This window comes from Tenrec ecaudatus, chromosome 9 (genome assembly GCF_050624435.1).
Source record: "Tenrec ecaudatus isolate mTenEca1 chromosome 9, mTenEca1.hap1, whole genome shotgun sequence".
Lineage (NCBI taxonomy): Eukaryota > Metazoa > Chordata > Mammalia > Afrosoricida > Tenrecidae > Tenrec > Tenrec ecaudatus.
This window is the reverse complement of record NC_134538.1, coordinates 917,545-930,276: the sequence shown is the minus strand read 5'-3', so window position 1 is coordinate 930,276 and position 12,732 is coordinate 917,545. Positions and strand designations below refer to the sequence as shown.

The 12,732-nt window shown below is 41.7% G+C and overlaps 1 protein-coding gene and 1 non-coding gene across 2 annotated transcripts in view; one reads left to right on the top strand and one right to left on the bottom strand.

Annotated features, from left to right (window-relative positions):
- TICRR (TOPBP1 interacting checkpoint and replication regulator) overlaps nt 1–12,732 on the top strand; it is a 52,711-nt gene that overhangs the window by 15,944 nt on the left and 24,035 nt on the right. The window contains exons 5-12 of the mRNA XM_075557836.1: nt 4,110–4,236; nt 5,107–5,246; nt 5,813–6,031; nt 9,004–9,155; nt 11,165–11,265; nt 11,511–11,604; nt 11,706–11,785; nt 12,113–12,340. Coding sequence (XP_075413951.1) covers nt 4,110–4,236; nt 5,107–5,246; nt 5,813–6,031; nt 9,004–9,155; nt 11,165–11,265; nt 11,511–11,604; nt 11,706–11,785; nt 12,113–12,340 — 1,141 coding nt within the window. The remainder of the gene's footprint in view (nt 1–4,109; nt 4,237–5,106; nt 5,247–5,812; nt 6,032–9,003; nt 9,156–11,164; nt 11,266–11,510; nt 11,605–11,705; nt 11,786–12,112; nt 12,341–12,732) is intronic.
- On the bottom strand, nt 10,401–10,531 carry LOC142457553 (small nucleolar RNA SNORA69). Its single transcript, XR_012786268.1, has one exon. It is a non-coding gene; the product is annotated as a small nucleolar RNA SNORA69 (small nucleolar RNA).

Here is a 12,732-nt window from a genome sequence, read left to right as displayed (position 1 = left end):
GGTAACTCAGACCTGGGGGGATAACAAAGCAGGTGGTTACAAGATGTTAGATATACCGTATATACTCGTGTAAAAGCCGAGTTTTTCAGCACAAAAAAAAGTGCTGAAAAACTGGGGTTCAGCTTATACACGGGGTCACTGATACCCCAGCAAGCTGTAACATCTCGCAGGTGATTGCCGTTCCTCCGCTGTTCACTCAAAGCCCCGCTGACACTGCAGGGCTTTGAATGTTTGTTTACTCACATCTAACCAATCAGAGCCGTCCTATGACATGGACGGCTCCAATTCGCAGAAGCACCCGTAGTGATTCAATTACATCGGCAGCTGAACTGGTAAGGATGTGTCTGTGGCTGGTCTCTGTGTTAATTCACATCCTGCATTTCCCACCCTAGGCTTATACTCGAGTCAATTGGTTTTCCTGGTTTCCCGGGTAATAATTAGGTACCTTGGCTTATACTCGGGTCGGCTTATGTTCGAGTATATACGGTACTGCATATATTTTGAAGGTGAAGCCACAGGATTGGGTTGTGGATGGAATGCGGGGTGACAGACGTTGACAGTGACTCCAGAGTTTTTTTTTTTTCAGTCTGAGCATCACTTTTGTACTTGATTCGTGTTGTAATGGGAACGTCTTTCAGAGCTGCTCTGTGTTCTGTTCATCTCTAATGTCTCTCACTCAAGGGGATCTAGAATTTTATTGTCTCAGAATGATTTGTGAAGACTTTAAGCGCACTAAAACTGAGAGCTGGAATACAATGGAGCTGCCTTTTTCTGGGCCTCACAAACTGGGACAGGGTGTAGTCTTACCACTTCCTTATCACTTGTTTTATTTTCCTATCACTTGTTTTAGTAGAACAGATTTGAATTTTCCTTTTCTGATGAGTGTCCGTCCTTGTCCGGGTTCAAACTTTCTGGAGCTTTGCTGAAGTTGCCTTCTTTCTTTACATAGACTAGCCAAGCTTTTATCATTTCCTATGTGGAGTCTTGGGTGGGCCTCGGGGTCACTGAGTTTACTGAAATTTCTATTTCTGTGTTCCCATCATAAGACTCATTCTAAAAGTACAATGCCAAGTCTTACGATTTCAAGTCGAACCGCTTGGTGTAACCAGCCTCTAAGCTCATTACCATCAAATGAGTGCAACTCATAATTACCCTATAGGGTAGGGAAGAACTGCCTCTCTGGGTTTCCAAGACTTCGTCTCTTCCACAGAAGGACTGGCAGTTTCACACTGCTGGCCTTGCGGTTTGTGGCCCAATAAATTCTGCAGTTTTATGCTGCTATACTATTGCGGTATTCTCGTTCAGTTTAATTCTGTTCCCAGGATGCTCCGGTTCAACAGTTTTGACATGTACAATTTTGTGACAGGGAGCACATCTTTAAGTTGGCTGGTTATTCTCACCCGTCTTTTCTGAATCAATCCTCCCCCATTAACACATGTCCTCTGCTCCTTAAGATTCAATCGCCTGTGTTGATTTTTTTTTTTTTTACTAGTTCAGCTAGACTATTATTTGGCTTTAAGAATTCAGAAGATATTTTTAGCTTAATAGTTTCAGAGGCTCACCTCACCTTCATGGCTCCTGGAAGTCTAGAATCTTGGTGAATTTGAAATTCTGTTCTTCTTTGCCCCTTTTGATTAGAATCCTTTGATTAAAAGGCTCAGTCAGTAATGGTAGCCAGACATCATTCAGTTCTGTCTCATGGTAAAGGGGGCAGCTGTTTGTGGAGACATTAGCTACACATTTACTTCGTCCTCCTATGCCTGACTCCTCCTGTTGCCCCAAGTGAATTGTGACTCAGTTGGCCACTTGCAAGCAGTGAAGTGAAAAATGGAACAGAAGCACTAACCATGGAATTGGGCCATGTACCTGAGATGTCCCATGAAACCATGTGCATAGCTTATTGACAGCAATTGCAATGATGGACTCTGTACCTCTGCCCTTAATCTGTCACTTTTCCAACGCTGTCCTTCTTTCCTGCCCCTGGTAGCCACTAGTAAGACTTAGTCTCTGTAGATTAATGAAGTCATATAAGATTTGTCCTCTTGTAATTGGTTTATTTCACTCAGTTCCAACCATATAGCGGTACATTTGTGAAGCCTTCGTTTCCCCTGGCTGAGCAGTACTCTGGTGTATACAGTACTACAATCTGTTGATCTAGTCCTCTGTTGATGGCCATTTAGATTGTTGCTTCCTCTGGCTCTTGTGACTGGTGCTGTGCTGAGCAGTAGTTTATAATTATCTGAGTCTCTGCTTTCTGGTCCGAGGGGTGTATGCCTATGAGCTGAATTGCTGGGTCATTTTATAGTTATTTTTTTTATTTTAAGCGTAATTTATTCATAAGTCACAAGTTTTCACTTCTTTGGGTTCTTATAGGAGATCCTTTTCTTCTGTGCAGCCTCCTTTTCTGGTTTAGGAACACTTTGTTCCCGCCCAGTACAGATCATTTAAATGTGGCAGGAGGAGCTCATGTATGCATTGATCCGACCATGAGCTCTGTAAGTCCGGTGGCACATCCTGGGGACATTGTTCACCTGAATGTGCTCAGTGACCAGAGAACCACATCTAAACCCTTAAGTTCAGCATTACTCGCTACTTTTTAAAGTATATGCAGCAAAAATTCACTCTTTGGGGGCCTCCGACCCCACTGTGGCCTGGACACTCATACCAACTTCACCATTGTAATGTCGGAAAGGCACACACTGCTTCTGCAAAGGGACATCTTGCAAATACTTGGTGGCTTTCCAAATATGCATACCCTTGATGGCCTGTGCAGTTTCATGGGTGTTCTTAGAAATGGACCCAAAGATTCGAGCCTCTTCATTTTCTAATTGTTTGATTTCCCTTTCAGACTTATCACTGCAGGTATTTAGAAACCCAGCTGATTTCCATTTGTTGTCCTCGTACCGTGCGACTTTGCTCAGTTCTTCTATTAGTGCTGAGTCTTTTTTTGTAGACCCTAGATTTTCTGTCTATTGGGCTGTCTCCATGAATAAAGATGATAGCTTTTTAATTTTTTTATTGCTCTGACTAGACCTTCTAATATAATATTGAACAGAAGAATGGACACAACTGCCTTGTTCCTGATTTTAAGGGGAAAATTCTGTGTTTCTCCATTAACTACAATGTTGGTGTTGCTTTTTCATCTCTGTGCTCTGAATTATGTTAAGGGATTTCCCTCCTATTCCAGTCATCTGTAGAGTTTTCATCAAGAAAGGACATGGGATTTCATTTAATTCTCTGATTCCATGGAGAGGATCATGCAGCGCTTTTCCTTTGTTCTGTTGATGTTCCTTTGATGTTGACTCATCCGTGCGTTCCTAGAAGAAATCCCACTTGGCCATCGTGTATCACTGTCCTACGATGCTGCTGGACTCTGTTCTCTAGTGTTTTGTTGTGGAATTTTACATCTGTGTTCATTAGAGATAGTGACCTTACTTTTCTTGTGGTTTCTTTAGTTTTGGGATCAGGGTTATGTTTGCCTTGTAGAATAAATTAGGACAAATTCTTTCCTTCTCTGTCTTTTGGAAGTGTTTAAATAGCATTAGTGTCAGTTCTAGAAATGTTTGGTATCATTCCCCAGTGAAGCCATCTATCTGGTCCAGGACTTTTTTGGGGGGGAGGGGAGAGTTTTTGATCACTGATTTGATCTCTGCTTGTTATTAGTCTGTAGACTTTCTAATACCTCTTGAGTCAGTTTGGGTAAGTTATGCTTTTAAGAATTTATCCATCCAATTTATCACATGACAGTTCATTATACTGTCATAATTCTTCATGTCTCTTGGATCAGTTATAATACATACAATCTATTCTTATATTAAAGCTACTTTTAAGGGGTACATAAGAAAACAACTTATTTTTATGATAACAGAAGTAAGATGATGGGATATGTTGCCAATAACAAGAACGAAGACTTTAAATTATGTTTGTACATTTCTGGAGTAGAATTTCTCATAAACCACATGGGCTTTGGAGTCTGTGGTGCAGATAAATTGTTCTGGTGCCTCTCTGTGTGTGCTTTGGAGGAAGGCACTGCAGGGGAGGAACAGATGCACGGATGCTCTCCTTTGGTTTTAAAGCTCCCACGCCCCTTGACCCTTTGTTCCCTGTAGCTCCTGTGCCAGAATGGACCCAGCGAGAGCTTGACTGCACTGCTCCCTGGAGTGCAGCGCTGGTGGAGAAGTGGTTTCCTTTCTCTAACCTCAATGGGGCCAGCTCGAATTTCATGGAATCATTCTGGTAATGCTTTTTTTTAATGTCTACACATTAGTTATTACATCAACTCTCAGTTACCTGCCTTTCTTAACAAACCACACTCCCTAACGACAGTAAAAAAATATTAAATACTATTTACAAAAATGAATCATAAAAAAAAAATTCCTAGGAACCAGCCATTGTTGCTTTTAAACATTTCATACATTATTGTTTAATTCCTTTTTTATATTGAGGTCATTTGCTTTTAATCATTTCATACTGTTTTAATAATTTTTATGTTGAGGTTTTACATAATATGAGACTAGAAAAAGAAGTTAGATATTAGGAAGTATTTGAGGATAGATCTCCTGTGAAGACAATCATAACAAAAGATTCCATACATGATTTAACTGATAAGAAAATTCAGCCGTGTTGATGGATTTAAAAGCCAATAATATTCCCATATGCTATGTACAACTATTACAGAAAAGGATAAAGTCTGTGTGCTCTTGGCCACGAATAAAGAGCTAAAAACAAAACAGATACGCTTTCCACTCTCGGATATCAAGATGTGCCATCGAGTCGTAGTCAGGAGGGCATGTGGTGTTGGCGAAGGGCTGATCAATCACACAGTGTGCTTCCAAGCACCTCGGTGCATCTGCCTGCCCCACAAGAGGACCGTGTGTCCTCTTTACCTCTGAGTAAGCCAGGCACTCACACCTCCCATGTGCACAGTCTGCTCAGTCCTTTTGTGAGGGTTACAAAGAGGATGGCCTCCCGAGAACAAAGATTTTGAAAGGCATCTTGTGGGGACACGTTGATTGACTTAGAAAAGGAAGGTGTCTTTTTTTTTTTTAAAGCAGTTTGGGAAATCAGAATTTTGGCTTCATAGGAAATATCTTGCTTCGTTCACAGGTTACTTCAAGCTGCCTCCGCTCATCAGGACGAGTCCTGCAAAACCGAACACGAAGTGACCTGTTGTCTCTCCGAGTTCTACCAGAGAAAGTCCCGTGAAGAGTCTACAGCAGTCAGTCAGGGTGACGGCAGGAGAAAACGTACGCACTCAGGATGGCTGTTGCTTGAGGCAGTCTTTTTCAACGTTTAAATTCCAACCGTGCGCATTGCCCTGAAATGGAAATGGAAACTGAATAGAGAAGGAAAAATTCTCAGATTTCAAAGTTGAAAATAGGTTGCCACAACATTGATAAGAAATCACCGATTATCCTACCTTGTTAATGAATGAACCATTTTCATTTCCACTCCAGTAGAAATTTAAATATAGCTTTGTGGTTGCTTGTAAATATTTATCTGCTGCCCTCACTTATTATCAGCCTTTTTGCTTGACACAGTTTATAATTTCCTAAGGTTACACATTTATTTTTAAATTTTATATTATAAGTAATAGCACAAAATGCATCATACATACAATCTTTTATGAGTGATTTCAACTTCAATTAGAAGTACTGTGGGTAGAAAGAGATTGTAAGAGCTACCTAATCCAGATCAGTTCAAAGGGATCTGGTTTTAGGATTCAATTCCACAGGAATCTGTGTTACAGCAGTTCTTGATTACACAGGCGTGAAGGCTACCTTACCTTTTCCCCACACTGTCCTTTCTCTAGGGGGCTTACCACGTACTCCGGTCAGACAGAAGATGAATACCATGTGCCGGTCCTTAAAGATGCTGAATGTTGCAAGGCTCAACGTGAAGGCTCAGAAGTTGCAGCCAGATGGCAGTCCAGATGGAGCTCGGGAGAAGGGGATCCAAAAGACAGCTGGTGGAAGGACAGCAGATAAGTCGGAAGACAAAGGAAGAACATTAAGAAGTTCTAAAGCTAAAGGTATTCCTCCATTATATAAGCATGCTGTGGGGAATACAGTAAATCACAAGGCTTTGACTTATTCTTAGATTTATGATCCTGCCACAAAGATGGAACTCATGCCACGGAAGAGTCAAGCGTCCAAAACAATGTACATGCTCATCTAGGGGGAACGGGGAAGTCAGTCTGAATCAGGAACAGGCTGAGGAGGCGTCAGGGTAACCAGTGGAGACAATACCTAGACTCTGAAGAATGAGCCAAGTTTGCAAAAAGGGTGTTTCTGGTGGGAATTAACATAAGTAGTCACAATGAAGGACTATGGCTCCAGGACAAGCAGTTAAAGAAGTTGTACATATGGGAGGGAATAAGAGTAAGAAAATATCCATGAGTCTTCCAAGGCTAGGTTATCGAGGTCTTCCCAGGTGGGACAGCTGAGTTTAGTTCAGTAGCATTTTTGTTGTTAGCTTAGTAGCTTTTATTTTCCTCTTCCTTTTTAAAAATAAGTGGAAGTGGGGTATGTTTCTTATTCTCAGGGTACATTTGTAGCTCAACAGTGCCAGTGCCAGTTCTCTGGGATGACTGTGACACTGGGTTATGAATGTCAGGCAATAATTACATAATATTACTCAGGAATTCTTTCGGAAATTCTAGAATGAAAGTTTTCTGCTGCTGTGAAGATTTTTTTTTTCCCCCGCCGAAAATAAGAACTCTAGGTCCATAGATGCTAGTCATTTTGAGTAAGATAGAAAATCTTTAATGTGCTAGTAAAGGAAGGTAGGAACCTGAGTGATACATTCAAGAGACAGCAGACATTATGGTACTAATATCACTTCCATCCTGTCCAGAAACATACCGGTGCAGCAATAGCAAGAGATTTTTGATAAAGATGCCACAGTAAGCCAATGGAACAAGAAATGGTGCAGGAACACCAGATAACCCGTCTGAAAACAGGGGACCTTGATCTTAATTCCTAATAGTATTTTAAATGTCTACTCTTATCTTTTTCAGATCTATTACATTTTATTTCTTTTCTCTCTTAAAAATTGCTCAATCTTGCTATATAGGTTTCTGAATTGTATTTGGCTTTTTAAACAAACCTTTGCTTCTGTTAATCTGAATTTTCTCTGATTTCTGTTTCATTCGTTTTGGTCCTTTACTGCTACTTTCCTTTAGTGTTTGGATTGACTCTTCTGTTAAACTTCTTTTGTTGTTGCTATTGCTATACTGTTAAACTTACTGTGTTGGACTCTAGTCTAATTAGTTCTTAATTTTTCTTCTTTCCCCAAATTGTCATTTAAGTCTCTAAACTTCTCCTTAAATCTAGATTTAGCTGTATTATGCAAAATTGCAATTTTCTGTTTTCATTAATACTCCAAAGTATTTTCTAATGCCATTAACATGCCCCAAACAAATCCCAATCCTACTGACTCATGGTAACTCTATAGAACAGTAGGGTTGACCCACTGGGTTTCCAAGGCTGTAATTAGTGCTGAAGCCCACTGCCACATTGTTCTAGTAATTTGAACCAATCACCTTTTTGGATAGCAGCCAACCCCTTAAAATGCATTCTGCTTCCAGGGTCCCTCCATTCATGTTTTAGGGGGTGTTTTCATTTTTGTAAGTACTTTTTAATATTGTTGGGCTAGGCTCAAAGAACATGGTCTGTAAGAGACTGATACTTTGATAGTTGCTGAAACTCTTGTTTATGACCCAATAGGTGATCAAACAGGCTTACTAGTAGAATGAGTTACAAGTTAAACTGTTAACTAGCTACGAAGTTAACAGTTTGAACCCAGCAGCCACTTCTTGGGAGAAAGATGAGGCTTTCTGCTCCCATAAAGATTTAGTCTCAGAAACCCAAAAAGGTCGGTTTGCTCTGTTCCATGGGTTGCTTTGAGTCAGAGTTGCCCCCGTGGCGTTAAGTTTGATGTGAGCAGATTTTGTTACTGTTCCATTTGTTCTTGGAAATAGTGGAAGTCCCCTAATTGGGCTGCTGAGACTTGGTGTGTGCCAACTGTTGAGACTGAGCTTTGTACCTGCTTGGTGGGGCGACGTAATGTCTGTTCTCTAAGTGTTAGACACTAGTTCTATACATGTCCGTTACATTTAATTTATTACTGTTTGAATAGTAAACATTCTCATACTTTTGCTTCCATCTGTAGTGAAGGCAATGTTACAGTCTTCTATGATGTATATGTGCAGTTCTAACATACTAGAATCATATTTTGAAGCTTTCTTGACAAATTCGTAAAGTTTGGAATTGTTTATATTTTCCTCACAACTATGTCTTTTGTCAGTGAGTACTAACTTTAATTTATTCCTACTAGCTTTATGCTTTCAGGTCTATTTTAGGATTTGTAATATCACGACATCAGCTCTCTTTGTATTAGTATTTGTCTACTATATCTTTTCCTGTGCTCCTGCTTCTTTGACCATTATGTTTTGGATGTGTCTTTCAGATAGCATCATTTTTTCAAATCTAGTTTGAGTTTTTTATCTTTTAACTCATAAGTTTACACTGTCTGCAGTTATTATAATTACTGGCAATTTGGAGTTTATAACATCTTATTTTGTGCTTCCTGTTTACTGTTCCCCCTTTTGTAATCTATGGAATCAATCAAGTTTTCTTTACTACTACATTTGGAAGTTGTAGAACATTTCTTTTTATTGGTGGCTACTTAATTTTTTTAACATGCATACTTGATGTTCAAAGTCCTGAAGTTAACCACCGTCTCTGCAACCAAGGTTTCTCACTGGGCACTGTTGATGCTTGGCCACGGGTAACTCTTTGTTATCGGGGCCTTTCCTGTGGGGTGTAGGATGCTTACTCTAGTAGCCTTGGCCTCTCCCCACTAGATGCCAAAAGTCGTGATAATCAAGACATTGCCAGAAGTCTCCCAGGAACCAACATCTCCCCAGCTGCTTTAACCATAATGAGAACTTATGCTGGATTTGACGTGTTTGTTACCCCACATCCCACCCCCCCCCTGCAGATTTTAAAACTGAGGAAGAGCTACTATCTTACATACATGAACATTACCAAAAGACTGTGGCCACTGGAGAAATCCCGTTGTATTCATGTGCTCAGAACCTGATCTCAACATTTAAAGCATTCTTAAAATCCCAAGGCACCAAGGAATTAGAAGTAAGAACGTTGGGGTGCTGTTGCTTGTGGTCGATGTGACGGGGGTGGGGGTGTTGGTTGTTGCTGGGCTTGGTTTGTGTATCTTGGAAAAGATCTATTGTGAAGGACGTCGTTCAGAAGAAGTGAGGCGGACATCAAGGAAAGAGGCTGGAGGGAGGATACTTACATATCCCTCTCGTATGTAAGTGTGCCCTTGTCTGAGCTGCATGCTCACTGTGTGGATCAAACCAGTGTCTTGTACCCTGGCTACATTTTAGGATCACCTAGAACATTTTTTAAAATGCTAATTACTGAGTTTCTTATAGCCCATAGATTTCCAAACCTATTTGACCTGCTACCCCCTTTCAGGGAGAAAAAATTACTCCATGCACCCCTGGCGCTTAAAAGCTTGTGTACTATAGTCCATAATCCAGGATGAAGTGTAAGGGTCTGCTTTTGCAGCCCTCTGGAGCCTTGGTGTTGTGGTTACATGCTAGGCTGTGGTCCACAAGGTCAGAAGTTCAAAACCACCCACAGTTCTGAGGGAGAAAGGGCCTTCTCAGAAACTCATAGGGGGCAGTTCTACCCTGCCCTCTAGCGTTGCTACAAGTTGGACATGACTTGATGGCAGTGGGTGTGGATTTTTCCAGTGCCCCCAGAGGGCGGTATTGATTTCTAGGGACTTGGGGTCTGAGTATCTGTACTTTTGAAAAGCTTTTTAGATGATTCTTGTGCACAGAGTATTGTGAGCCACTGTTTTAGACCAGGTGGTTTTATTAATTTAAAATCTGGACTCCTCTATAATGAATCATTCATTCACTGCTGTGGAGCGAATGCTGACTCATCACACCCCCCAATGGGATTCTGAGACTAACTCTTTCTGGGAGTAGAAAGCCCATTCTTTCTCCAGAGGAGCTGCTGGTGGTTTTGAACTGACGACCATGCAGATCACAGCCAATTTGTAACCATCTACCACCAGAGCTCTCCTTTATAATTAATAGTTTTGTGTTTGTTTAATTACTCACTTTTGCCATTTGTTCTCAAGTACTTAGTTATCATGCTCTTTTTAAAGATATACTAAACCAAATCCACTGCCGTTGAGTTGATTCTGGCTCATTGCAACCCTGCAGGATTTCCAAGGCTATAAATCTTGATGGGACCGTTCAAACTATTAACCTTATGGTTAACTGACCTTGAGGTTGGCAGCCCAACAAATAACCCACTATGCCATCAGGGCACCTTTTTGTGTGTTTGTACTTTTCTCAGAATTGTGCCTGATGACGGATGATGAATTTACCCCAACAGAGGCGAAGCCAAAGATGGCCGACATGATCCTTTCTCTCAGTAGGACAATGGCAGCACTTCCACAAGCAGAGCCTGTAATTGCAGCCTGCTTTCAGGCCCTTTTAAGAGAATACTGACTCCACAGTTTTTCATTCAGATGAAAGAAAGGGCAACTTTTTGAGAGAGTATTCACTTCCCCACAGAGAGTATGAGCAGTGAAAGAAATGAAAGACTGCTGTTGTTAATGTCAAGTGCTGCCACAGTGCTCGGATGCCAAGCAACTCTGATGGGGTTGAGCTGTTCCCGCTGGGGCTTTTTTTGGCTCTGTTTTCACGACAGCGCATCTTAAGGCCTTTCTCCTGCAGGGCAGCCAGTTGGGCCTTAACTACCAACTGCTGTGCCACTGGAGCTCCTTAAAAACAATGATGGCAAAAAAAAACAAAAACACAATGATGGCGATGATCTTAAAAATACCAGACTCACTGTCATTTCTAGCTCATAGCAACCGTACAGGACAGAGCAGAACTGCCCCAGGGGTTTCCAAAATGGTGACCCTGAACAGGAGTAGAAAGCCTACGCTTTCCCGAGGAGCCGCTGGTGCATTCAAACTACTGACCTCGTGGTTAACAGTTCAAGGTGCAATTGCTACGCCACCAAGGATCCTAAAAATAATGTATTTAAGTAATAATTTTATAACATTGTAACTAATAGTCTCCAATGGAATTCATATATTTTTTTAATTTTAGATGAACTGCTTGAAACAAATAAAAGAGAACCTCTTAAAAACCAGTAAAGATCTTCGGCAGAATCTAGGAAAGATATTGGATAAGGAAGTCAAAGTCAGGGAGTAAGTAACTTTTAAAAAAATTTTAACCATTGCTATAAAACAAAACTCCAACATTTGCATGTATCAATTTAAAGTAGACTGCCAATTGCTTGAAAGATGTTTTTGTGTTGATTCTTTATATAACACAGTCACCTAATAGCCATCGTGGGAATTTGTAGGCACCCTTTTGTGATTCCTTGTGTTGAGGAAAGAGCTGTTCGTTTCTGGGTGAGTGTAGCTATGACCAAGTGTTTCTTCCTCGAAAGGTGCCAGCTTCAAGTATTTCTTCGTTTGGAGCTGTGTCTACAGTGCCCTGTCATTCAAGAAAGTGCCAGTGATGCGGAACAAGTCGTGGAGGAGGCAAGTCGACGGCTCCGCGAGAGCTTTGGGAGCGGCAGTGCCTCAATGCTTCTAGCTTCCCTGCCCAAGGGCCCGTGGTCATTCTCTGTACTCTCCTGCAGGTGGCAGGTTTGCTGCGCATAGTGTCTTTAACTGAGGATTCCGCCTGCCTAACAAAGTTTCTGGAGGAAATTTTGGGATTGTAAGTGAGGGTTTCGTTGAAATTCTGTTAGCAAGAGCTACCTCCTGATGGCACTGGCACTTGTGATTCTGGAAGCACAAGGCTACTGTTTTCTGCTAGGTGAGGGCAGGGGGGGGGTCCTATACCTAACCCCTCCCACTCTGTCAGAGTTGAAAGGTCCTTCGTGTTTCCAACACTAACTCACTCTCCCAAGGCTGGTGGGTTCGAACCAAGAGCCTGCAGTTAGCACCTCAGTGTGTAACCCACCAGGCCGGCAGGACTCCGGAGGGAGGGCGTGGAGGGGAAAAGATGACTTTCAGTGTTATATTTCATGGTGTTGTTTCACAGGTACACTGACTCTGTCCCAGAGACACTGGGAACTCTTTACAACAGCCTTGGGTTTGATATTCCTCAGAAGCTGGCTAGTGCCCTTCCATCAGACTTTTTCAGTGACGACTCCATGACACAGGAGAGCAAGTCGCCTCTTTGCCCGAGCACTCATCAATCAGTGCCACCAGGCAGCGCTGATTCCAGCCAACTGGAGGAGCTTCGCACCAGGTCGGCCAAGAAGAGAAGGTAGGCATCACAGGAGCTTCTATTGGCTCCAGAGCTGCAAAGAACATCGTTAACTGGGTCCACTTGTCATTGTCCTTGTAATTTATTGAGTGATAGTTGCCTGTGTGTCTGACGCCAAGGCAAATAGTCTAAGTGAACAGTGCCCACCTGGCACTCTATCACACAGGCAATATGCACTATTATTTTATAGCCCTTCTTGACTGTCAGGAGTTGTGGGAGCCTTTTATGCAGTAAGCTTAGGGTTTTCTGCTTAATTTTGAATTTTCCCACTATTCATAGCTGGTTGAATTGATAGCAGTTTCTTGAAGGTCTCAGATGAGGGAAGCAGGAGAGCAATAAATCTAGGCCAACTGGCTTGTCCCTTTATTTTTAAGACCTCATTTCCATTCTAA